Raw genomic sequence first — 25540 nt, 5'->3', positions numbered from 1 at the left:
TTTGGAGTTCTCTCTCACAGTAGAAAATTCAAACCATTTTCTAAAAAATGTGCAAGTCCTACATTATCAGCTTCATCTTAATCCATAGTGTAAATCTTGGATACCTGGCCAAGTTTTATGAGGTTTTGATTGAAATTTTTAGAAAAATGTTCCCACCTAAGAAACCTCTTAAAGAATTTAGTTTGTGCTGGTTGGATGGAGGGGTGCATGTCTTCAGCTTCTTTCTTAGTTCTAATGAATAAGACCCCCACTGACTTCTTCCAAAGTTCTAGAGGTCTAAGACAAAGGGATCCACTCTCCACTTATTTATTTGTTATGGTGATGGATGCTTTAAGTCGATTACTTGTTAAGGCAAGGGAAGGAGGTTTCATCTCTAGTTTCTCGGTGGGTGGCAGGAAACTACGTTAGTTGAGGTGACCCACCTTTTGTTTGCTAACAATACTATAATTTTTTGTGAGACAAATGAAGAGTAGTTGATGTATTTGAACTGAACCCTCATGTGACTTGAAGCTATTTCTGGGTTGAAAGTCAATTTGGATAAGAGTGAGATCATCCCAATGGGGAGGATTGACAATTTGGAAGAGCTGGCAGCTGAGTTGGATTGTCGGATGGGAGTCTCCCTTCTACTTATTTAGGTCTTCCTCCAGGAACCCCTTTCAAGTCATCGGTAGTGTGGGAAGTAGTGGAGGAGAGAGCACAAAAAAGATTAGCCTTGTGGAAAAAATAGTACTTGTTGAAAGGGGGGAGGCTCACTCTCATTAAAAGCACTTTATCTAGTCTACTTGTTTACTACATGCCCCTTTTAGTAATTCCAAGAAGGGTAAGTTTAAGGCTTGCAAAGTTCCAAATAGATTTTTTGTGGGGTGGAAGTGCTTCAAAGAAAAAAATCTCACTTAATGAACTGAGTCAAAGTATGTTTAAACAAGAAAGGAGGGGTATTGGGCATTAGGAATCTTTATGTTCTCAACTTGGTGCTTCTAGGTAAGTGGGGTTGGAGATTCATTTCGAAGAGAGACTCGTTGTGGAGGCCTATGATTGTTGGGAAATTCGGGGAGGAAAGTGGAGGTTGGACTTCAAGGGTGCTTAGGGAAGGTTATGGTGTAGGTTTTTGGAAAGCCATCAGGAAATATTGGAAGGTTTTTAATAGCAAAGTTTGCTTTCATTATTAGGAATGAGAGGAGAATCAAGTTTTGGTTGCACAAGTGGTGTGGTGACAACTCCCTAAAAGAGTCTTCCCCACCTTATTTTCCATCACTAATTCAAAGGATGCCTAGGTTGTGGATACGTGGGATGAAGAAGGGGAGCTAGGTCATTGGAGTCCTTGATTCTCAAGACAATTCCATGATCGTGAGTTAGAAATGGTGAAGGCCTTTTTGCATAGAATTCAAAAGCATTTTATTAGGCATGAGATGGAGGATAGAATGACTTGGTTAGCCTCAAGGAATAGAAAGTTCTAAAAAAATAGGGTTACGCGTAATAAGTTTTTGATATTCAGCAACCCCTGTTAAAAAATAATCAGAGAAATCCAAACATTTATCTATCCATCCATGCGGTAAACAACTACTCCTCCTATACGAAAATAATTATGCATCATTCTCACACTGGTGGTAGCTTCAAATAAATAATAGACTAATTCTCTTTCTCTGAAGATATAGAAGAAAGGAGCCTATACACCAATATTTGTCATAAAAGAGCGAAGTCATAATAAATGAGAGCTATATGACTCAACTCCAACATGATTACACTCTAATATAGCCGACTTTTTTAGGTACTTGAATATTTCCCAACTACTCTGGTGCATTTATGGTTATTGCTTCTATGAACATAGTAGCTAAATAATCCCAATGTGTTACATAAGGCAAATATTGTATAATTGTTCGATTTTCTGCAATTTTTTCCATCCCTCTGTGCAAATAACCTAGTATTGGTTCATAGTCAATAACATCTTCACCATCTAAAGTAACAATGAGTCGAAGAACACCATGCATTGATGGGTGATGAGAACCCATATTGACTATCATGAGGTCTTCTCTTGTAGTTGGTACATTCATAGGTTTTCCCCTGATTCATTCTTCCATGAATTGTTGAAAATGAAAAGAAGTTCATCAAAATTCAAGATCTACTAAATCAAATAATTCAAAAGGACTTTTCAAATTAATGACTTTTTGTCTCCCGAATACCCAACTGACCAATTAATTCTTATAACGTACTCTATTTTTCTTTGCCAAATAAGACTGCAACTGTTGATGTTTTCTTAGAATTTTCCGTAGACCTCTCCGAGATAAATAGTCTTTTCTGTGCAATTCCAAATGTGAAGTAAGTCTTCGGATCTTATTGGTGAAACTGACTTTCTTGACTCTAGGGGGTGCAGAGGCTTTCCCAGTTAGAGTGGTTTGGAACCCGTGGGTTTCGACGAGATTTGGTTTTTTTGCTTGGGAAGCATCTTGGGGAAGAATTTTGACTTTAGACCCATTGAAAAGGAGGGTTCCTTTAGTAAATAGATATTTGTAGGAGTCCATCGACCACTTGTTTCTACATTTTGTTACAGCTAGATATTTGTAGCAGTTGATTCTCTCATTATTTGGATTGCAGTGGGTGATGCATTTTTCGGTAAGATTGATGTTGCTAAGCTAGAGTGGAGTTCAAGAAGGAAAAAAATGGAAGAAGGTTTGGTTAGTTGCGCTTTGATGCCTTTTTTGTGTAATTTGGCATCAAAGAAATCAGAGCTTTTGAAGATGTGGGAACGTTCGGATCAAGCACTTAAATCTGTTCTTTTGCTTTCCTTTTTGGACCATGTTAGGTTTCATTTAGAAGGAAATCCTGTCTTTGATCGATTTTGTAGATTGGTTAGAAGCCAAGTAGTTGTGGGTAGGTAGGTGGTCTTAGTTTTTTGCCTTTCTTTATCTGTTCTTTCTGGTTGGCAAGCTTTGTATTCTTCTGGTGTACGTTGGCAAACTTTAGCCTAATCTATCTATGTTATTTTTCTGTGTGCTTCTCAAAAAAAAAAAAATATATATATATCTCTAACAACTGAAGTAGCTGGTATACCTATTAACGGTATGAATAGTATTCTGGCATGGGCTTTAGCTTGGCTACTGACTTCAACTCGTGCAACCCAAAGCTTTCCTGCAAATGTTCTTTACAGATTTAGTCAAATGCTTTTTTGTGTATTAAATAGTGTACCGGGAAATTGCCTGTTTTTTTTCAAGTTTCTGGTTTACGATGAACATGTCATCTACATGAAGTGACAAATCTGAAGAAGAATAAATCTAATACAGAAGGAAAAAATAAATAAATAAATTCTAGGGTAACTGTCTTGATAGAATTCAATACCATCTAGACACAACATGATATGATCTATAGGATGCTTAAGCTTCTGTAGTGCTCTCTCTTTTGGCTCCTATAATCGTTTTGTAAACCACTATCTTTGGATAACAAAATTCTTAGTCTGTCCAGCAAAAGAGAAAAAAAAAAAAGAAAGGGCAAAAGTTAGGAGGGAAAGCGTGTCACAGGGAACTAATAGAACTTTACTAACATATACTATGGGATGCAGGCATCCTTTGCCCTCTTAATACCTGTTGTTGCAATACCAATACAGAAGCTGTACTACTGAAATCCATGGAAGCAATGTAGTCTCCAATCACTCCCAATTCTTGATTCTCACTCCAATTTGATAATCCTTCGAGGAGCACCGGATTGATCCCATGTTTCCTCCCCATGATCCAAAGATCATAGGCATCGTTGTTCATAGCCTGAATGGCGCTCACTGTTTCTTCTCCATTCCTCACCACGACCTCTTTGTAAATCACCTGCTCATTTGCCTCATTCTTCACCCAAAACCATGTCACCAACCCATCATCAAGCTTCTTCTCTAATCCATCATCTCTTTCATAATTTTCGGTAAGGAACCGTACTACTGTAAGAGACACATCGGGATTCCCAGCCATTCGATCTGCATAAGCAAGGGCCTCTCGAGCATCAGCTCCTCCTAAAAATAAAACTGCAAAATGACGGGATGAGGCCCGGAAGGAGCGTGTCACACATTGGTTTCTTTGAGGACCCTTGTCTACAAGGATTGCAACAGAGCAAGGTGCATGGGCCAAGATACATGAGTTGACCATGTGCGAAATATTGCCATTGATATCAATGCCTTCGGCATGGAAGGGCAGGATAATGAGACTAGCTTTATTCACGAGAGCGAGCTCACATATGTCTTGGTACATGCTTCGTCGGGGGGACACAGCTGTGAAGGGATGGATCCTGACATAATCGCCTCTGGTTTCCTGATAGAGCTTTAGGGCGCTGTGGACGGTGGCGTAGCTGGTATTCTCTCCATACTGCTTCTCATGTTTTTCATGGTCTATAAAGATGGGTGAAGCCCGGCCAAGGAGCTCAACCAGGCGGAGAGCATAAACCACAACGGGGCTACTCAATGTTGGATTTGATACTTCAAGAAGATTAATCAGCCAAGCCACGTTTTCCTGGTCATGGATGCAAGCTACCAAATGGAGTTCAGCGTTTGGAGCAGTATGCTGGATGGTTCGCCTCTTATTAACCATGTATGGCCTTGTCGGATTATAGAGAGTACTGACCAAAGGTGTGGCCACTGCAGTTAGTACAGTACTTAACAGCACCATCAACGTGAAACCTGGCAGCCTCACCATCTGCACACATAGATGAATTGGAATTTCTGTTTGATAGAGAGATAGAGAGAAAGGAGAAAGGAGAAAACGGAGAGAGTACCTTAAGGTCTACCCAATGCAGGTATAACAGGTACTCTACTTGGCCTCTAAAGCTCATAATGAGACTAAGAGTGAGGCTATCTCTAAACGGCATTTCAAGGAAATGAGCAGTGAGTAGAGTCGAAAGCAGTTTGGCTGCAAATCCGGTGATGACCATGATAAACAGGGGGGACAGAGCCGACCAGTAGTCACTCAAGCTAAATAGATCCACGTAGAGCCCCACTGATGCGTATGCAAAGGGCATGAAAAGCTCCATCATGATAGTTTCGCATTTGTCGACTATGGTGGCTCCCAGCGGCGGACCATCGGGTATTGCCAGCCCCAGCCACAGCGGCCCATTCGCAATGGCTGCACCGAAGAAGTCAGACAAAAACGCCATCACCATCACCCCCAGCAAAATAAAAATTATGTAGACCTGTGCCACTGGTTTCCCCTCTGGTGTTCTGCGAATGACCCAAGTCATGGCTCTCCGAACAACAGTCGTTGTAAACCCTATAAATCCAAACAAGGAAACCAAATGCCACAGAGCAGCCTTGCTCCTGGATTCCCCTTGTTTTGCAGCCTCAAAAGCTATCACAAAAGTGATCCCTAGTGCGTCGGTTATGATTGAGACGGACAATGCCATTCGTCCTATCTCCGAACTCAGCAGGTTCTGCTCTCTCAGGATAGGGTAGAGCACAGGAAATGCTGTTATGGACATACTTGCAGCAACCCCCCATATCGATGAACCCTTCTCAAGCTCGTGATCTAACCGTGTCCGGAAGAGAAGCGCCACTAGAGTGACCGATACCAGGGGAGTAATCGCTCCACATACAGCTATCATTACATGCTTCCTTCCCGAACCCTTCAACATAGAAAGATCCATTTTCACTCCTGATATGAATAGGAAATATATGAAACCCAGTACTCCCAAATTGTGCACCAAAAAGCTTCCTTCATCCGAAAACATCTTCCTCGCGAACGTCCTGCTGCGCCCCAGAACCGTCGGTCCCACGATTATACCACCCTGATTAAAACCATTAGAATCCAATCATCATTAGAATGCAGCCATGCTCCCAGAAAATGAAAAACCAGGCAGAAAAAGAGTAGTGGGCAGGTGATGAGGGAGTCTTACAATAACATCAGAGACAACTCTAGGCTGCCTCAGAGGCTTGAGAAGAAAGCGAACGAGACGACTGAGGAGGATGACGAGGGACATCTCCAATAAGAGCAGTGAAAAAGGGGTCTGCAGAGGATTCTCCCCATAGAATATCCCGATAGATCGATGCTTGTTGACGGTGGTTCGGCACGAAACCAGGTCCCGAGCTTTGGGATCAATTTTCACCATAGCCGGAAACAACTAGTAGGCCTGCATTCAGCCACTCTCCTCTGGAAGAAAGAAAGTTAAGAGAATCGAGGACACCATGCAAAACGGTAACTGAAACTCTCTGGCCATGCAATTGAATCTTGCATAAGTATCCGCAATAACTGGATGATCCTCACCATGCAACATACTTGGATAAAATCCCATCCATGCAAAACAAATAAACCAAAGACAGAGAAATAGATAGCTCTTTAATGGGATGGACGTCCGTTGAATCAGGGACCCAAGCTAGTTGACCATTTTTTTTTAGAATAATTTCAAATTGTGTTCGAGAATAAAAGTTTACACGGGAACCACATCTCTCCACCAACTTATTCTTCCCATTTTTCACAATATAGCACCTAACAAAAATGGAAGACACATCCATTTCTCTTTTAAATTTCACAATTTGAAGACAGTTGTTGAGCATAGTTTTCATGATCTTTTTTCATTTTAGCACTTCAGATCTCAGGGAATTAGAATTAGAGTAGAATTTCACTTTCCCATTCTTTCCCTTTCAATTTATCTCACACTCGTTATTACTTCACCCCAAAGTTTAAAGTCGTGGAGGCCCATGCTTCCATGGATGGGATGATGATGCTATTTATGAGAGTCAGGGAGAGGAAAGCCATGCCTAAAAATAAGGCGGCTGTTATGTTCCATGTTTCCATCCGTGGAGAGGGATTTAATAGGGTGCAGCTGTATTTCAGCCGCCACTCTTCAGGGTATAAATTTTAAAGCAATTCAACGAACACCACCCATCTTGGACCCCCCCCTCTCCTCCCTTCTTCATGCTTGGACGGTTGGACCATCCAATCCTGCTTCACAACCAAATACTTTTATTTTTAATTTCATAAAATTTATGATGTCCTATCACTCCATCCGTATCACAATATTAATTTATTTTTACTTTTTTAACTAATAAGATATTAAAAATATTATTCCACACTAGAAATCGACTCCTCCCCCATTTATATTTTGACAAAGATTTGTCCAAAAATTTTCCTTGTCACCTTACACATCGACAATGTGCATATCTCATAACATTAGAAAAGAAATCCAAACTATATTTTTCTTTTAAATGATGGTGACACTCCCAATTTAATTGAAAACTTTATTGATATAATTATATTAGAATATAGTAGGTTGTACATTTTTTTATTTTTGTAGAATGGTTCAACTTATTTATAATTATGAAAATTGAGAACCCCCCATCTGTAGACAACGGGGGATCCACATATCATTCCAAATTTCCAACCTCAACTCCAATGGGTGCTTGGCAAGAATGAATACATTGAGGCCATTTTGCAGCTTCCCCGTCTACATTCTTGCCATCCCTTTCACATAAATTTGACCAAGTTATTTCTATTCGATTATGACACGAACACGAATACATTTATATTATTTTCATACAATCGGTGTTGTCTCTGCAAACCGTCGTCAAGGTTACGCCAAAGTATCGAAACACAGACAGGTTTCAAGACCCCACTTGAAAAGTAATGTGGTTTTGGACCGTCTTAACTTGGTCAACTTGCAGCTTAGCCAATCATGGATTCCATGCCTTGTAATTTTGTAGATAAGAGTAAGGTTCCAGCGGTGTTGATGATTATATATTTGTTTGATAGCTTATACTTTAATTCTGAAAGCTAAATCATTGTATCATATGTACCAGGCCTAGCCCTCATGGCCATACCAAGTCCCACAATACAGGAGGAAAAAATAATGGCTTAGGGATGGTCCCAATAGAATCATTTCCACATCATACTCGAATTCAAAATTCATGACCCCAACAGATTTTTTTTCACCACAAGGAAGCAAAACTTCAAAGAGATCCAAGACCCCACTTGGATTTTTTTTCTTTTTTGTTTTTAGCTTTGATTAAGCCCTTATATTAAGCCCTTTCTCAATAACTTAAAACGACCATAAGATAAACCCTTATTGAGCTAAAAATAGTAATTATGACTTCTCAAAAATTAAGTCCAAACAAGGTCTAAATCTCCTTTCTTCCAATCAGTTGAAATTTATTCATACAAGTCCAAGGATGGAACTTAAAGTTTGAGATAGCACAAATCGATGTTGTATGGATGAATGGGTCCATTTTGAATAGGTGGGAGTGGCTGTAGAAACACATTTCCACAGTACCTTGAAGATGATAATTAAAAATTTTAGAATAAGAGGAGAGAAGCTTTGGAGAGAATTCTTACAGGTAAGCTGGTTCTTTTGTCCCTATAAGTAAAGACACACTTTGTACCCTAAAGTGAAATCAATCTTCTAAATACTTGCAATCATCTACAGCTAAATTCATCCCAACCCTACACGTGGCACATAATGGCCAACCAGATGACCCAATTTGCACCTCAAACAGATATGGATAAATACACTTGCTTTAAAGAAATCACATTAAATCAAGTCAAACTCCACCATCATGCCCTCTCTGGACTACTAATTTTAAAAAATAAAAAATAAAATAAAATAATATTTCTTTTCTTTTTTCTTTTTTTATTGTGATGCATCATGCATGAAAGGAAAGAGAATGAGAAAAATTGTATTAAAAAAATCAAAGTTCAAAAGGAAAAAAGAAGGAATAGTTTAAGATTACATCAATTTTTTTTGCCTTAACCGGTGATGATGAAGGAAATGGAAAGAAAAGAAGGATGGAGGATGTGACATAAACGACGATGGAAAGGGGTCAACATCCACAGTCATAATACCATGGCTAAAAAAGCCTGCAAAAATTTAAGTCAAAACATAAAACCCTAGCTCCATAAACTGAAAACTTTCCACTGTAGAAAATTAGGGTTTCGGACTCAACATTGAAACCCAACTGACAAGAGAGAGAGAAATTTAAACAACTAACCTTTTTCCTTCAAATAAAGCCCAGAAAAATTAACTTTTTCAAAAGAAAAAGGGAAACCCTCTAAAAAGTAGGGTATGAAAGGTAAGAGAACAGTATCAAATGAGACAAACCCCATCTGGGTAACATGAAGGAGAAGAGCCACAGATCATTTATGTATACTGCTGTGACTGTCCTACTGAAATCCAACTAAAAACAAGAGCATGCTCAGAAGGACTCAGTGCCCAAATATATAAAAAACCTGCAGGAGTACCACTTACATGAAGAAGAACAACATCAACCACAGATTATTTATCTTTCCTGTGAGTCTACCACAGTGGAATCAACCCAAAAGGGAGTGATTAATCTGAAGACCCAAGTTTTCCCTTTTACTTTTCATAGAATCATAAATGCAACCAAAGAACCAAAGAACAATATGTAACCCTATCTCTGATCAGTAACAAAGAAAGAGGAGGAAGAGGAGGAGAAGAAGAGAAGAAGAGCGCATAATGATGACATCACTTATTTTGATATCAGCACCCTGCTCAAATCAAAACAAAAAGAAAGACATAATCAGAAGAGCTTGATTCTAGGTTAAAAGGAACAGAAAGAAAAAAGAAAAAAAAAAGAAACACCAAAGGTGCATCCGCAAGATTCAGCTCTTTGACAGGAGATCACAGCCACAGCTCATCCTTACCCTACTGAAATCAAACCAAGAACAGTCCCTTTAGCCCTTCGAAAAAAAATACAAAAACAAAAAACCATGGATGAACCCAAAAAAGAAGGGTGAGAGAAGTAAGATCAGTGGGAAAAAAGGCCAAACCCATCAGAGCAACCTCATGTAATCATTTATATTTCACTATTGAGTACCCTACTGAAATCAAACCAAGAAGGAGAGTATAATTTGAAAGACCTTGCTTTCAGAATAAAAGAGAAAAACAAAAGGAAAATCATAGATGCAGCCAGAAACGATTTATATATAGGTAAATATAGTACATACCCAAATACTCAATATCGTCCTTGAAGCTGAAACTGCACCAGAGATAGTAAGAAGAACCCGTGAAACTCAGGATAGATAGCGCCACACACACAAAATGATGACCCAAAAAACAAGCTAGAAAAAATTTTCAACTCAACAATCATTTTCATCATGGCTCATGGCGCTATCCCTCCTGAGCTTAACAGATTCTCCCATACTGAGGTTCACCGACAAAAATTAACCCATAACCAAGCAAAACCCACAAGCTATTTTCATTATACATCTCAGAAGTCTCACATGGTGGGTATGAAGAGAAGAGCCCAGGCTTGTATTTATAAGGGGAAGCGGACGTGTGGATGGGTTCATATGAGCCAGTTCAATGGGAACTTGTAAGTGCTTGGACCAAGTAAAAATGTTGGGTCTATGTGGAGAGTCGGATTTTATTTTATTTTATTTTTTCCTCCTTTCTCTTTTATGATTTATTTATTTCTTTGATTTTATAATTTACATCTTTGCAATATATGTATATTTTTTTCTTCATCCTTGGTAAGCCTGCCGACTACGTTACCTACCTCTTAGCCCTCTATTGGGATACGGTAATGGAGAGAATGAGTTGAGGGTTTCTACGTTTATATCAAAACCCCATTTCTCCACTTTTCCTCCTTTGTAGGAACACAACCCTAATTTCCTTGATTTTGTTTGTGAAAGAAGGTTGCCCAGATTCAATATACCACTGGTTTCTTTGATTTTGTTTGTGAAGGAAAGTTGCCCAGATTCAATATACCATCAGTGAAACCTGACCCACACCAATAAGTTTTCTCATATGCACCAAGACTGAAGTAGGTAAGAGTCTCTACAAAAATTCATGAAAATATTTTTAGTAAGTTCATTGTATTAGTTAGTGTTCTTAATTTTACAAAATTTTGATGCAATGCACCACTAACCCCACTAAGATTCAAGTGGGATAAGAGATGGGACTCAAGCTAGTACTTGTCTTGCATGTTTACTACTGATTAAGAGTAATGATAAAAGCAGGAGACAATTTTATGATCAATCCAATGCATTAATATCATTCACTTTGTAAAAAGATCATCTCTCTGGTATCATCTTGAATGTTTTTATATAATCTTATGTGACAAAAATGTGATTAAAGTACAAAAGACATAATTAAAGAATGAAAAATATAAAAAGATTATGAAAAAATAATTTCGATACAAAAAAAATGTATCAAATACAAATAAAATCAAGATATGAAAAAAGTAATTAGATTATTATCAACATAACCAAATTATACACTTTTATAAAAGTCAACTAAGATGTAAGCGAATAAGAGTAACTTAGTATATTAATCTTTAGTTAAAAATAAAACATCAATACCCAACAAATTTTTGAACTAATTTAAGGCACAAATGTTCTTAATTTCATGAAATTTTAACATGATATATTAAAAATCCCTCAAATTCCTACCGATCAATCATTTTTTTCAACAAACTCTACATATCCGCAATTTCAAATAATTATTTCCAGAAAATAAAGCATTTTCTTTAAATTCTTTCAGTAGATACTCAAAATTCTGAACCCTGTACACCAAGGAGGTTAAAATGAAGATCTCACAATCATCAAATGCTTGTTGCCCATAATGTGATGCAAATGGGGATTACTTATGTTTTAATCAAGCATTACTGGGTGGGTCAAGAATCATTGCACCATAGGTCCATTGGCTGCCCTTCACTATCCCAACAGCACTTGTGAGTAATACTTTTTGGAACCCCCTTATTCGTCAAGGCAATCATCATGAGGTAATAATCTCAATTAGAGTCGGCAACATGAATCTTATTATTCTCTCTTGAAGGCCCTCCAACACTACTACAATCATGAAGAGACTGTTTCAGTGAAGTGCTTTCTAAAAATATCCAATCTAATTTGTGTTTTTATCATGATAAATTTTGTAATCATCCTTATCAACTCGAACATTTGGTCCTTTTCATTTTTAGGATTAAAAAAAAAATTAAAGTTAGTAGCAAAAGAATAAATAAATAAATGAGTGTTTAAATAAATATATCAACACTTGTAATCATCATTATGAACTTCAACATTTCCTCTTTTAAACATGGGTTAAAGAATTAAAGTTAGTATCCAAAGAATCAATGAATAAATAAATAAATGGGTTGATTATAATTGTTTTAGTTAGGATGCTTTTAAAACCAAATCCTAAGTCAGGTGGTAAAGGTGGAGCATATCCCAGTTTCATCGGTCTGCATATTGCTTTACTCATGAAGCCAGGTGAAGTATGAAATCAGGACTGAGAATATAGGCCAAAAAAACCATTATGAATTCAGTTGAAATTATAGCTTTTAATATCAATTGATTAATGGCTTGAGCATGGTTACATTTTTTCCTCTTTGGGTAAGAACCAAACCATGCCTTGGATTGTTATGATTAGAAGATTAAAATTAAGGCATGATGCTTAATTTCTATTTCCTGAAATCTATTATCTTAATGGTGTTCTTGCAATGTAAAACATCTAGATAACTGGAAGTTGAAACTAGCCTATTTCTTTTTCCATTTTCCATTTATCTCCATTTGGAATAATGCCCTTTGATTTTTATTAGAAGTATAATACCATAAAATTTTATGTTTGAGAGCTATATTTTAAAAATAATTTTATTAAAAACAAAGATAATTATGACATTTTTTTTTATAAAATTTAAATTAAATAAAGAGAAAATAATGCAAAAGGTAACACTCAAAAATCAATTTTAAAAGAGAGCAGTTAAAACTTCTTCGTTAAAAATATAGAAGTCTTTCAAAAATATTTAAGAAGGGGAAACTTTTAGGGTTGAAATCTTTTTTTGCTTTGAATTTGGTTTCTCATTGAAGTCCACAACTTTTACCCAAGAACCCCACTCACAAGAGGAATTTAGGAAAGATCCAATAAGCTACAACTATTAGGGGAACAACTTTAATTCCTCCCATTTTGTGGTGACAATGTATACTCGAACATAATGTGAGTTTAGTTTTTCTATTTTTTTGTTGTTTGTGTTTAGGTTTGATTTTGTGTTTAATTTTGTTGACTCAAAGAGGTCTGAATTTTGCAGTTGAAATGTGGCTGCCATATATATATATATGGTTTGATATGTCCTAGTTAAGTTGTATTTAGGATTTTGGAGTTTAAAACCCATGGTAGCAAAATCTGAGTATGAAAACTTGGGTCAAGGAAAATGAATTTGTAGTTATGAAAGTGAGAAAAGATGTTAGGGAAGATGAATAGGTTTATGTAACAAGGAATTATAAAAGGCAAAATTTGAGTAGGAAAGGAAAGAATAAGAGTATGAATTTTTCAGTCTTCTAGGATGGAGTGGAGGAAGATGTGTGTAAAATTGAAGGGTGTGAAGGATGCATATGTAGGTATGAAGTAAGGGAAATTGGGAAGAAAATTTATAATTTGTAATTTTTTATTATTTATATTATTGCATCATGTCTCAAAAGATTATATTTTATGTCTCGAATCTCTCGTTGCTCAAAAATACTGTATTGTTATAGTGTCGGACAATGATATTAGGACAATGATTGGAAAAATATCAACACCTTGTGGTTGCCATTTTCCATGGGTGTAACTCTTAATCAAAATACTCTCTTTTTAAAATAAAACATCTCAATCTCATCGTGCTCAAGACTTTTCTCACCTAAAAAAAGCCACTTTAATGAGGTTACTTTGTTGTTTTTATTCATTGTTTATCATATGCACCTTCGCAATCAATTGAACTTTATGAAATAAATATGTTATAATATGATTGAGACATAACACGTTATTGTTAAAACAAGGGCCCTTCCATATGGTGTAACCATTTGTTTGCTTCTTGAGAAAGTTGAGGTAGATTTCTCAGGCAAGAAGAATGATGTTGTTGAATGTAATATACTATTGACTTCGACCTATAAACCTAGTATTGAAGAAAAAAAAAGGAAAGAGAATCTTGTTGTACCACTATTTTTACAACATATACCTCATTTTGATATTTAAAAGGTGTACATACTTTGTATAAATTTACAAATAAAGTGTTGACATTTTTGCATCTTTAATTAGAAAGATTGATCATCGACGGGAATGCAACTTACCCTTGTGCGCGTCTTCCAACTCTAACACATTTGATGATGATAAAAGAGATAATGATGATGGAAATAAGAGTGCAAATGGTAAGGATGAGGATGATGACGAGGATGAGGATAAAAAGCTAGTGAAATGATGAACTTGATGCATGATTACCTTAAATTTTTTATATGCATATGAATGGATTTTGTTTCCGATCAATTTGGGTACATTTTGAATATTATTTATGTGAAACTTGGTATGGTTAGAAAGTAATGTAACTTAGTTTATGCATTGGGTTTGTAGAAATGTGTTGTATTTAGATGGTTACCAAGGTAAAATGTTATCGAATATAAGCTTTCTTCTAATTGGAATTTCAACATTTATATGATCGACATTTAAACAAAAATAAGGCGATAATTTTGAAACGATCATGTCAAGCACATCATAGTATAAGTCATATATTAAGAATGTACTTTGATTTATTTATATTTATTAAGAATATACTTATTTTTTCATTGGTGTAGTCAACATAAAGATGATGATTCTGATGAATATTGAGAGTCGATACATTGAATTCACTTGTAATATAAAAGATTTATATTAGAACTAAAAGTAGTAGAAAAATTATTAAAAGTATGAACTCTAAATGGTTAGCAGATCAATCAATCTCCTTGACTTTTTCATTAACCCTATGTAGCTTCTATTCTCACTTTGGTAGACTCAAAGACCAATTTGCTCATTTCCTTTTCAAAGTTGCATTTTCTTACTCTTTCAATGTTCACCATCTTCTTCTTCTTCATTTCTTCCCTTGTTAAAAAAACACATTCCATTGGATTAAAAGAAGAAAGAAAAATCAAATTTCCCTTTCAACTAACATTCCAGCAATTTGCAACATCAAGAGTAACAACTCTTACTATATATATATTTCACATTTAAAACATTTGGATTATTAATAAAACAATTGATTTTATAGACAATAAAGAATTTCTTTAAATTTTCTTATGAATCAATCAAATTATTAAAAATAAAATAAAATAAAATAAAATCTCTTAACATAATTAAATTTATCCTCAACCCATAACTTGAAGTTAATGACAAAGTGAAATTTTTTTTAGAAATATATACATTCATCAATAATTTCCACTATTCATCACCATTCTCAAAGAAATTTCACAATTAAAAGAAAAAATAAATTTTTTTTTAAGTACAAAAGGCATCATGGGCTTTAATCATTAAGAGTAAGGACTAAGGAGTCTTCCATTTGTAAATATTTTGGAAAGACCCTGACACCTTTAAAATCATTAAGAAAATTTTTAATTTCCTTTTTAAATCTTCTCACAAAAAAATCTTAACTAAACTTGTTCTTAGATGCCATAGAAAAAGGACCAATTTTTTTTTTTAAAGGTATTAACAAAATTTCATTCTAATTTTCTTTTTCTTTTTTTAAAAAAAAGAAAAGGTTTTAAAAATTATATATTTTATTAATTAATTTTTTTTATTTTTTATCCACATTTAAAAAAAATTATAATTATTTTTCTATTTTCTTTTTCCCTCATAAGCTTTTTTAACACCAAATGAATAACGTTTTGTTCCACCACAATATAAACCAATAATATCAAAATATAAATGAATGGAATAGATTTATACTAGTGAATATATATATATATATATATAATAAAATTTAAGTTATTAAATAAGAATATTAATAAATGAAATCAAAATATAAAAATATCAAGAAATGATATTTTATTATAAATAATAAAAACTAAAAATATATACGTGGCACGTTTTTGAGGGGTGTCAAAAAAATTCATTCATTACACCTTCATCATATGAACACAATTGTAATTTTGTGGGTATCTTCTCTTTTTATTTATTTTGACAATTACTGGGGGAGAAAAAGTAGAAAAAAAAAGAAAAGAATTTAGATAATGCAAGTTGAGAAGCGGGAGATAGAAATGTAAATAAGGTAGAAAAAGATGGGCAATTTAGGGTGTAGAAAAACAAAAAATGTACCCTGAGTCATTCTTTCTCTGACTCAGAGGGACACGCCTCGGCACCTGCACCCGTCTCTTTCTCTCTTTTTCCTTCTCTTTCTTTCCTCCTTTTTCTTCATTCAATTCAGTACACATCTCCCTGCATTTCTCAGAACTCCCCACACTCATACTCTCTGTTTCGACGCCCAAGAAAGAGGACCCCCCACCTCTCTTTCTTCCCTCTTCTTTTTTTATTTTTTTATTTTTTTTATTTTTTTAAATAATTTGTCATAATAACTTTTGGGAAAAGTATTAAAAGGACATTAATGCCCTCGTGGGCTCTGACCATCTCTTTATTTGGGTGAGTTGAGGGCCATTTCACTGCCATTTGGGGCTGGCCAGTGTTTCTGTTTCCGACCCTGACCCCACCCTGCCGAAAAGGTGAATTCCATCTTTGATCCTTCCTTTTTGGCCTATTATTATATTTTCCTCCTACCCTACTCCCATTTCTCTCCAATGGGCGGCCTCCCCATCACTCTTCTAAATCAAAATAAATATTTTAGTTTAATTTAAATTATCTAAATTTGTAAAAATAAAATCTTGAATTAGGTTCGTAGAAAATTGAATTGGGTTGAAGTCACTCAAATGACATTCCTAAGTAGAACTTCAATTACCACATAAAATATAGAATATGAAATAAATATGGTCTTTTCAAAATTAATAAAAACAAAAAAAGAGGAGATTTGGGAGATCACTTACAATTTGAAAATTTGATGGGAAGTGAGAAAAGTCTTAGGGTAGGGTGGTGGCAGTGGATAGATAGATGATAGATCATAGAAGATGGTAGGGAGGAGGAGGGCGGCATAGCATAATGGGTAACCTAAAAAGTAGGGTATTAAGAGGAGGAGGAAAATGGCAACCCCAGCCCGCATGTGCATATAGGTTAAGCCTTCAAGGGTGTTCTTGGGTCACATCACATCCATCAGATTCGCACTCTAGCTTCGTTTTGTTTTGGATTCTTTGCCACGTGGTAGATGCAGGGTTAAGGCCCATTTTTTCCCTCCTCCATCTCTTTTGTGCTCCACTTTAAAAGCCCATTTGATTCACTCTGATTCTGCTGCCTCAAACATGTTCCTGATTTTTTTTTTTTCCTCCTCTTTTTGCTTGAACCATTCTCTTCATTTTTATCATGATCCATGGCATAATTCCTTTTTCTTGTCACCCCGAAGTTATTTTAGAATATTTGGAAATCACACTATAGTGGAGATATTGGCATATGTCAAGATAATGCGATGTGTCTGTTTGTCTGTAATACATTATGATGTCAACTAAATGATTCCTCATCCGTAAGATTCGATATATGTTACATCATATCATGTATACTTTTTATTAATATATCTTATATTAGGTTAAAAGTCATGTGTTAGTAAGAGTGTCCACCTTCCATAAATAAATGTTATCATTGTAAATATTGATTTATGATATATATGAAAAGGAATGCACTCGCTATTTTCAAATAAGGTAATGCTCCCCTTGAAAATAGAAGGGGTAGGGTTTTTCCTTTTTATTTTAGTTTGCGAAGGTGACTCATGAGAATCTCCATCAACTCCACTTGTCTTATTAGGGTTGTATAGAATGACTTTTCTTATAGGAGTGATATTGACATACTCCGGTAAATTAATCATCAATGGACCAACTTACTTTCCATTAACCTTCTGTATAAGATATTTCAATATACTCTTCTTTCAAGAAGAGATACTTCCTTCAAATTTCTTACACTTATAGTCTATTCACTTAATGTTTTATACTCATTTAAATATACTTGATTCTGATATAACATTTTGATATTATTATACTTTTCCAAGTGGAGGGTAGTGCCTACCTATGTGAAGTTGATATACTTTGACAGTGAGTTAACTTTCTACCGTTGAATATTTGAGAGATGTTGAGGGTTATAATTTGATGAATGGGAATTGGAGATGAAAAGAGCCACACATGCATTGGATATGCTTCAATTGAATTTGAGTAGGGCATATTCCCCATGATGGACCATTGTAAATATCATGTGTGGCCATAGGCATAAGAGGGTTGAAATAAAGGGTAATTGGTGCAAGGCATGGAAGTCTCCTATTGGTTAAGGTTTACCCATCACCGAGCTGAATAATAAGCTTTTATGTAAAATACCAACATTTTATTTGAAAGAAAAGAAATACTAAACTAGATTTGAATTACTTTGGATTTCTGCTCATTTGTAAGAGCTTTTGAATAAATTTTAAATTAGGTTCATCAACAAATAAAATTTCATTTATCATTGATTTGAAGAATAACAAGGAAAGAGGATGCACATTTATCATATCAATAATTCTAATTTAAAATCTCCATGTTCTCAATTATAAACCTTTAATGTCTTATATCTTATATAAAAAATATTATTATTTTTAATTTTAAAAAATAGAAAAAGTTTCCAAATCCATACTAAAAGGTTTTAACAAATAGGGATTACAAGGTAATTAAAAATATAATAATAAAAAGCCTAATATTTGGAAAAACAAGTCATAAAATGAAAAACAAATCATATAAATGAAATACATATATTATTTGCAAAAATAAAGTCATAAAATCATTGAATTTATGCAGCATTACTCGTGAGTAGTGAGCGGGCAGTGTAGGATGGTCTTAGGGAAAGCAAGGGGCTCTCCCCCCACATCCCTCTCCAAACTCCACAGCTTAATTCCTTCACTTAAAAAAGAAAAAAGAAAAAAAAAGGGCTAAATTTAATAAATTTTTATTTTTACTATATATTTATAATTTAAGATAAATTATTTTTGAGGTGACTGTGAATCCGTACCATGTGTATTTTCATAAAATAGAACACATCACTCTTCTCAATATCCATGCTTATATGAATATGTGGGAAAAGCACGTGGATGCAGGCTGAGAATGAATGGGGATTTGGAGTCAGTATGTTGGAAATTGAAGCTGAAATATCAGTCCAATCCTCTCTTTGACTGTACCTCTCCATTCAGTGTTTCAAATCCCAATGCCCCCCTGCAAGTGTTCAAGCCTTCATTTCCTTCTCCTTCCCTCTTTTTAAATCTTTCCCATCTCCCTCTCGTCCTTTGAACTTCAACGAATCAAACCCGCTCGGTTGAGATAAAAAGGAATAGTTCAAAAAGAAAAAAAAAAAAAACACAGGGTGATGGGCCCACCTTTGAAGCCCAATGAGAAGATGAAAATCTACAGTGACACTTGATAACAAAATTTACGAATGCGGTCAATAGGGCATGGTAACGCAACCTAAAAATTTATCCTAATTAATGAAAAAAGTGCTATAATTTTTGAACAAAATTAGAAATATAGTGTTGGTATATGGAAGGTAATTTACATGGATTGCTTTTTTTAGGCACATAAAATGTGATTTGAAAATGAGACCCCATTGTTGAAGTGGGTCGTCTGATTGTATGATTCGGAGAGTAGAAGCTATTTAATACTTTTCTTAAGAAATATATACGAGATCTTTCACCATGTTTGGAATCTTAGTGTACAAGTTGTTATTTTATGGATTTTACTAGAAAATTGATATTTTATGTATGGTGTTTTGTGTGGGATAAAGATGGATAAGGATGGAAGCCCATTTTGAAAGTGAGGTGGGCATTGGCCCAAACTTGTGATTGGTCCAAAGGATGGGTTGCATTATTATGGGGCAAGTCCAACCCAAAATAAATGGGCTTGGACCAGACAACTGGATCGATAATACCAAACACTTGGCGGAGGAGTTTTCTGCAAGAAATTCTGTGGCGGAAGATAAAAGAAAAAGGCAAAAGCAAGTTGTTTTTATTTTTTAAAACGAGACACCCAAAAAGCAGGGACCATGATTTTCCTCTTCTAATGGCTAAGCTCTCTCTAAATTGGTCAGCTTTCCCACTTCCATATCAGTCTCCCAGACTCACACAAACTTCTCCATGTTCTACTCTCAGTATAGCCAAAGCTTCAAAACCCATAGTGGTCTGTGGCAACCCGCCCACTTTTGTCTCTGCTCCTGGTCGACGTATTGTTGCAGGTTAGCTTTATTTATTTATTTGTTCATTTATTTATTTATGTTTTTTTGGTGTTTTTAATAGTTTCTCAAGTGAATTTGGTGACACTCACTTTGTGTTTTTTTTTCTCCAATTTTAGCGTTTGTTTCCTTGTTTTAGTCTCTGAATTAACGTTTTAGCAGGTGGGTCATCAGAATTTGGACTTCTTTTTTGTTGTTGTACTGATTCTTATTTTTCCGTCTTGAGTTCTTGGGTTAGTTTTTGGCTTCTTTATAATTCAATGAAAGTTAACGAGTTCTAGTATTATTACTTGGGAAATGGTTTGATGGTCCAATGAGAAATGTGGTTTGGATGAATGGTTTGTTTGGTAAACATGAAATTCATTCTGAATTCACCAACATTTAGGGTTATTGTAGCATCTGCTTATTTGATGTGACTGTAATTGAGGTGCCCATGGAAAGGAGCTGAAGATTAGGACTATTGGCTGCTGATGGATATCCGGTCAGTTTAAGACTTTTTCTACAACCCTTATGGATGTAGCTGACCAGAGTAGTTGGAATATGAGGCTTAGTTGATCATAGCTGAGTTTATCTATTGGTCATGATTGGATTGCTGTATATGAAGTAAATTAAGTGGCTAAATTTAAATAAATGTGGAAAGACAATTTTCAATTATCATATTACTTTTGTATTGAATGAAGGGACTAAAAAAAGAGGTGCTAATTTGAAGTTTGAATCTTGTAATGCAATCAAACTAATACTTATAGGGGTTCAATTCTTATTTTTAGTCATGGCATTTGAACTGTCATTCGAGAGAAAGAGAGAGCCAGTTCTGCTCTCACTCTCTGCATGCATACAAATACAAGATAAGTTTGGGATAATATGTTTAGTTATCTTCTATATGTGGACATTGAATTTTTTAGTAATTTTGTATGTTGATTTCCTAAAAAATGCAGGTCAGTAACTTGATTTTAGTTCTTTGTTCATTTGCTTGGTTTTTGAATATTCTGTCTTCTTATAAGAGTTGAATGTGCTAGTTGGGGACCTGCATGGGGATCTTGCCCAAGCGAGATGTGCACTTGAGATGGCTGGGGTCTTAAGTTCTAATGGTCAAAACTTATGGACTGGTGGAGATACGGTAACTCTTTTATTTACATAATGCAGAAATATTAATATAAAATTAGTTGCCAAAATCTTATATATTTACCTATGGTGGAGAGGCTTGGTACAAGTCGTGGTTGCAGACATCTCTTATTTTATTCTTCTGATAATTGTAGATAAGTTCTAGATACCTATCCAAAGAAAATTACCTTTTTCCATTTCATGAAATTCTCGTTATACTATTCTGCCCTATCAATTATCATTGGACTTTTATAAATTACAATTGGAAAACTCTCGACTTAAAGGAGAAACTTGTAGGATGTATTCTTCTAGTCAAGAAGTGTTCCAACCAATGATGATTTATTTGCCTTTTCACCTAGGTATTGGTTCAGCTTGGAGATATACTTGATCGAGGAGAAGATGAAATAGCTATCTTATCCTTATTGCGGTCATTGGATATCCAGGCGAAAGCTAGTGGTGGAGCAGTTTTCCAGGTTTGTGCAGCTACAAGTGGAGAGACTTTTTCTGACTGTTGCACAAATATTCATGATGCTCAAGTTATCATGTCTATATTTTTGTATTTGATTTGCTTGTGAAAGATATGTGTACACTGTATGAAGTACCATTTTTTTGTTGGTGATTTGATAGAAAATATGGTAATATGACTTTCTGTATCCTGTTTTTTCACCATGGTCTGTAAAAATGTGTTTGGAATACCCTATGCAAAAGCTCTCAGTAATCTTTAACTTTATTTAATTCTATCAATGGATGATTTTCTGAAACTTTTAGTTCTACTTTCCCTAATTAATGTGCTGTTAATGTTCTTGTGTTATGATATAGGTTAACGGAAATCATGAGACTATGAATGTGGAAGGGGATTTCAGATATGTTGATTCAGGGGCATTTGATGAGTGTACAGATTTCCTTGAATACTTGGATGACTATGGAGGGAACTGGGAAGAAGCTTTTCTTGGTTGGGTTGGTGTTTCTGAAAAGTGGAAAGAAGATCGAAAAATGCTCCAAAATTATTGGGGTCCATGGAACCTAGTGAAGGTACTCAAATTCTCTATCCCATTGATTCATATTCACAAGAGTCAGCATATTTGATCATTTTTATTGGTGGTGCTATTATTGATTCTCTCTCTCTCTCTCTCTCTCTCTCTCTCTCTATCTCGTGCGAATTAGTTTTTGTTTGGTGATTATTATTCCCTTCAAGAGCATTTGGCAATTCCTGCTTCCTGTCCAGTTATCATTTTTCAATTAATCACTCCGATTAAATACTAGGACAGAAGCAAAAGGGGGTGATTGCTAGATCAATTCTTCTAAGACCAGGGGGTCTATTGGCATGCGAGCTTGCACGACATGCTGTTGTTCTTAAAATCGATGACTGGGTGTTTTGTCATGGTGGTCTTCTTCCTCACCATGGTAAAAATAGTACCATTGCCATTTGAATGCATTGCTTGTTTAAACTTATGTAAGACGTTTTATCTTTCTTGTTTGAAATGCCTGATAGGAGTGTTGGTACTTCCACAGTTGCATATGGCATAGAGAGAATGAACAGGGAAGTATCTCATTGGATGAGAGGTCTCACTGAAAATGATAATGATCGTCCAATTCCTTTCATAGCAACCAGGGGCTATGACAGTGTTGTTTGGAACCGCTTATACTCTCGAGATGTTTCAGATTTTGCGGACTACCAGAATAACCAAGTAATAATCCTGATAATATTTTTTTCTTTAGTTTTTATATATTTCATTTTCAAAAGTTTGGCAGCTTGAAACTTGGGTGGACTGAGTTTTGAAAGATTCAGAACTTGTTTTTTGGTTTTACAGAATTTCAATTTGCCCACTTGACCAGCTCCTTAGCTGGATGAATTGTTGACTTGAAAGTGAGGAAACCTGGTTTTGAAAAAAAAAAAAAGCGTTTTTTCTTTTTGTCCAGTCCATTGGTTGCTTATTTATTCAGTTGACATCTTCAGTTACAAAGTAAATTTTGGGATTGTGTTATACTAGTATATCTGCCTATTGGAACTGAGTTGTTCTGCTCAGCAGATATATTCTCTTCTTGAAGAGACACTGCAAGCAGTAGGTGCTAAGGCCATGGTGGTTGGGCATACTCCTCAAACTGTAGGAGTAAATTGGTAAGAAACCTCAATTGCTGGGCTTTTCATTTTGAGGAACTACTGATATATGATATCTCTAATTTGACTAATTCTATGTTCATAACATACTTCCCAAACTAGCGAGGCTTGCAGTTTCTTGCATTGTAGACTTATATACTTTGTATATCTAGTTATTGGGTTTTGGGTTTTGCCTTGCAGTAAATATGATTGTAGTATATGGCGTATTGATGTGGGAATGTCCAGTGGAGTTCTTAATTCAAGACCAGAGGTAAACTGAACTTCTTAGTTTCCCATTTTGAAAAATTTTGTGAGATCCAACAAAACATAACCACTTAATATCATTTCCTGAAGATCTTGATCTTTTATCCCATCTCATATGATTCATTATGAAAAAACCAATGATTTTTATCTCTATCTCAACTCTGTGTTATGTACAGGGTCACCTTCAGATTTCAATAAATGATCATTCCATAGGATCAATTTGTTCCTTATAAATTTCAAATGCTATGTGTCCATGGGACATCCAAAAACCCCCTTTACAGCCCAGATTTTTTGTTTCTGTTGAGTAGAAGTTTCTACTCGTTATTTTCTCTTTTTGGAATCTTTGTTATGAACAGCACTCCGGGTAATGGGGTCTAACATTCAACCCGATTTTTACTTTCACCAGGTTCTTGAAATAAGAGACAATACAGCAAGAGTTATAAGGAGCAAAAGAGACAGGTTTAATGAACGTCAGGTTGTTGATTATACATAAGCCCAGAATATAAACCGACAAAGTATAACAGGTACCGAGTTTTCACATTCCTTGCTCTGTTACTTTGTCAAGTAAAAATAAGTTTTCTTGTGAAAGGATACGGTGATTGGCTGGTACTGCACCTTTTTTATTTTGTCGTGAGAATTTGTGGTGCCCAAATATCTGTTCTTTTGAGTGATGTATTTTTAGCTTGTAGTTTCATGTCCTGGAGTGCTAGATAATGCCAGTATGTCACATTCCACACCTTTTTTGAAATGAGAACATTGGATGCCTAAATGCCTGTTCTTTTGATTGATGAATTCTTAGCTTGTAGTTCCAAGTCCTTGAATACTTCACTCTGCCAGTACTTCACATTCAAAATACTGAATTGCTTCCCCTATTTTGCCAGTATTTACACTTCTTCCTCACCTTATATTCTTCAAATCAATCATTTTGTGTTTGAACTGCTTGATTTGGATAGAAGCTTATTTTCGATGCACAAGTTTAAGATCAACTGAGTTTAATTGTCTTGTTTGTTTTGATGGATTTCACAGGAAATACTGGGTACTTCCCTTCCCATTCACATTCGATTTATAGCTTGTTGGACTATCTACCATGGTCGACACTTTCTGTTAAAAGGGGTTAGTTCAATGATGCAAACCGAGCTGCCTTTGGCAATTTAAGTAAGAGCACAAGACAGGCAAAGCAAACTTTGTATCACATCCAGGAGGTAAAACTTACTCCTAATTGATTTTAGGACCTGTCTTTGTGTTGAATGAAATTGTCCTACTGAAACATAGGACTCAAATGCAGAACTTGTTGAATATGAATGAGATCAACAACAAATATTGTAACTTGAGAAAATATTAGTATTAGGATTTGGAGTTTGGTTGTGGATTTCTTCATTCTTAGCTCTATTGGAGAGAATTTTACTATGGATTAATACAACAAACAAATAATAATTAGTTTATCATGTAATAGTCCGCTTCCTCTTATGTAGATATTGTCCGTTCTAGGCCCAATATGCTTTCACAACTCTAAAATATATCTTTGTGGTGAAGAGATACCCACTATATCTACAATGTCAGGAATTTAATATTTGTGAGGTTGAACAGATAATGTCTCATATCGAAGTTGGAGATTGGCTTTAAAACCATTTATAATGACTCCTTTCCACGCAAATATTTTTCGTTCTAGGCTCAATGGACTCTCATAGCTTTAAAATGTCTAATGATTAAGATATACTCACTACGTATATAATGGTAGAAACTTTTTTCCCTAATCCATATCATATATCAAATACAGGGTTATAGATTATAAACGGCGCCCACCGGCTATACAACAGCAGGGCACCCATTGTATCTTTTAACTGTAGTTAAGTCTGAAAACTGCCATTTTTGCATGGCAATGACACCAAAGATATCACTAAAACTGGAAATTTTCAAACTTGTCTTTTTCGCGAAAAAGAATTCTAGATAATCATCACTTAATTGCATGGATAAGCATCAATAGTTGCACCTCTGCAACCAGATTCTGAAGATATGTTCCTTTTCCATAATGAAGATGAAGACTGGCCGGTCGTCTAG

At 35.3% G+C, this 25540-nt stretch overlaps 2 protein-coding genes, 1 long non-coding RNA gene and 1 other non-coding gene across 4 annotated transcripts; 1 reads left to right on the top strand and 3 right to left on the bottom strand.

Moving 5' to 3' along the window:
* Positions 1–3254: 3254 nt before the first annotated feature.
* LOC100267213 (cation/H(+) antiporter 24) lies at positions 3255–6327 on the bottom strand. Its single transcript, XM_059737294.1, has 3 exons — positions 5857–6327; positions 4708–5748; positions 3255–4664 (listed from the first exon to the last, which is right to left on the bottom strand). The coding sequence occupies exons 1-3, from the start codon at positions 6067–6069 to the stop codon at positions 3531–3533; spliced, it is 2388 nt and encodes a 795-aa protein (XP_059593277.1). The 5' UTR covers positions 6070–6327; the 3' UTR covers positions 3255–3530.
* A 3103-nt stretch (positions 6328–9430) lies between these two features.
* LOC132253899 (uncharacterized) lies at positions 9431–10200 on the bottom strand. The gene is made up of 2 exons (XR_009465796.1): positions 9918–10200; positions 9431–9618 (listed from the first exon to the last, which is right to left on the bottom strand). It is a non-coding gene; the product is annotated as an uncharacterized LOC132253899 (long non-coding RNA).
* Positions 9968–10107, bottom strand: MIR390 (microRNA MIR390). The gene has a single exon (NR_127798.1). It is a non-coding gene; the product is annotated as a microRNA MIR390 (primary transcript).
* A 9567-nt stretch (positions 10201–19767) lies between the features above and the next one.
* LOC100262041 (shewanella-like protein phosphatase 1) lies at positions 19768–24932 on the top strand. Its single transcript, XM_002277745.4, has 10 exons — positions 19768–20022; positions 21036–21136; positions 21480–21593; positions 21940–22152; positions 22389–22524; positions 22633–22808; positions 23151–23239; positions 23420–23489; positions 23889–24006; positions 24509–24932. Exons 1-9 carry the CDS (start codon positions 19851–19853, stop codon positions 23973–23975), a joined length of 1158 nt encoding a protein of 385 aa, XP_002277781.1. The 5' UTR covers positions 19768–19850; the 3' UTR covers positions 23976–24006; positions 24509–24932.
* The last annotated feature ends 608 nt before the right edge of the window (positions 24933–25540 follow it).

Source organism: Vitis vinifera, chromosome 6 (genome assembly GCF_030704535.1).
Source record: "Vitis vinifera cultivar Pinot Noir 40024 chromosome 6, ASM3070453v1".
Lineage (NCBI taxonomy): Eukaryota > Viridiplantae > Streptophyta > Magnoliopsida > Vitales > Vitaceae > Vitis > Vitis vinifera.
This window is presented reverse-complemented; position numbering and strand designations above follow the sequence as displayed.

Bases quoted from the DNA above. Each gene is read 5' to 3' on its own strand.
- LOC100267213 (XM_059737294.1), bottom strand. From the start codon at position 6,069: ATGGTGAAAATTGATCCCAAAGCTCGGGACCTGGTTTCGTGCCGAACC. The intron at 5,749-5,856 runs GTAAGACTCCCT...GGTTTTAATCAG, and splicing joins GAGTTGTCTCTGATGTTATT to GGTGGTATAATCGTGGGACC. The intron at 4,665-4,707 runs ATCTCTCTATCA...CTATGTGTGCAG, and splicing joins CTCCTTTCTCCTTTCTCTCT to ATGGTGAGGCTGCCAGGTTT.
- LOC100262041 (XM_002277745.4), top strand. From the start codon at position 19,851: ATGGCTAAGCTCTCTCTAAATTGGTCAGCTTTCCCACTTCCATATCAG. The intron at 20,023-21,035 runs GTTAGCTTTATT...TGAATGTGCTAG, and splicing joins TGGTCGACGTATTGTTGCAG to TTGGGGACCTGCATGGGGAT. The intron at 23,240-23,419 runs GTAAGAAACCTC...TTTGCCTTGCAG, and splicing joins CAAACTGTAGGAGTAAATTG to TAAATATGATTGTAGTATAT.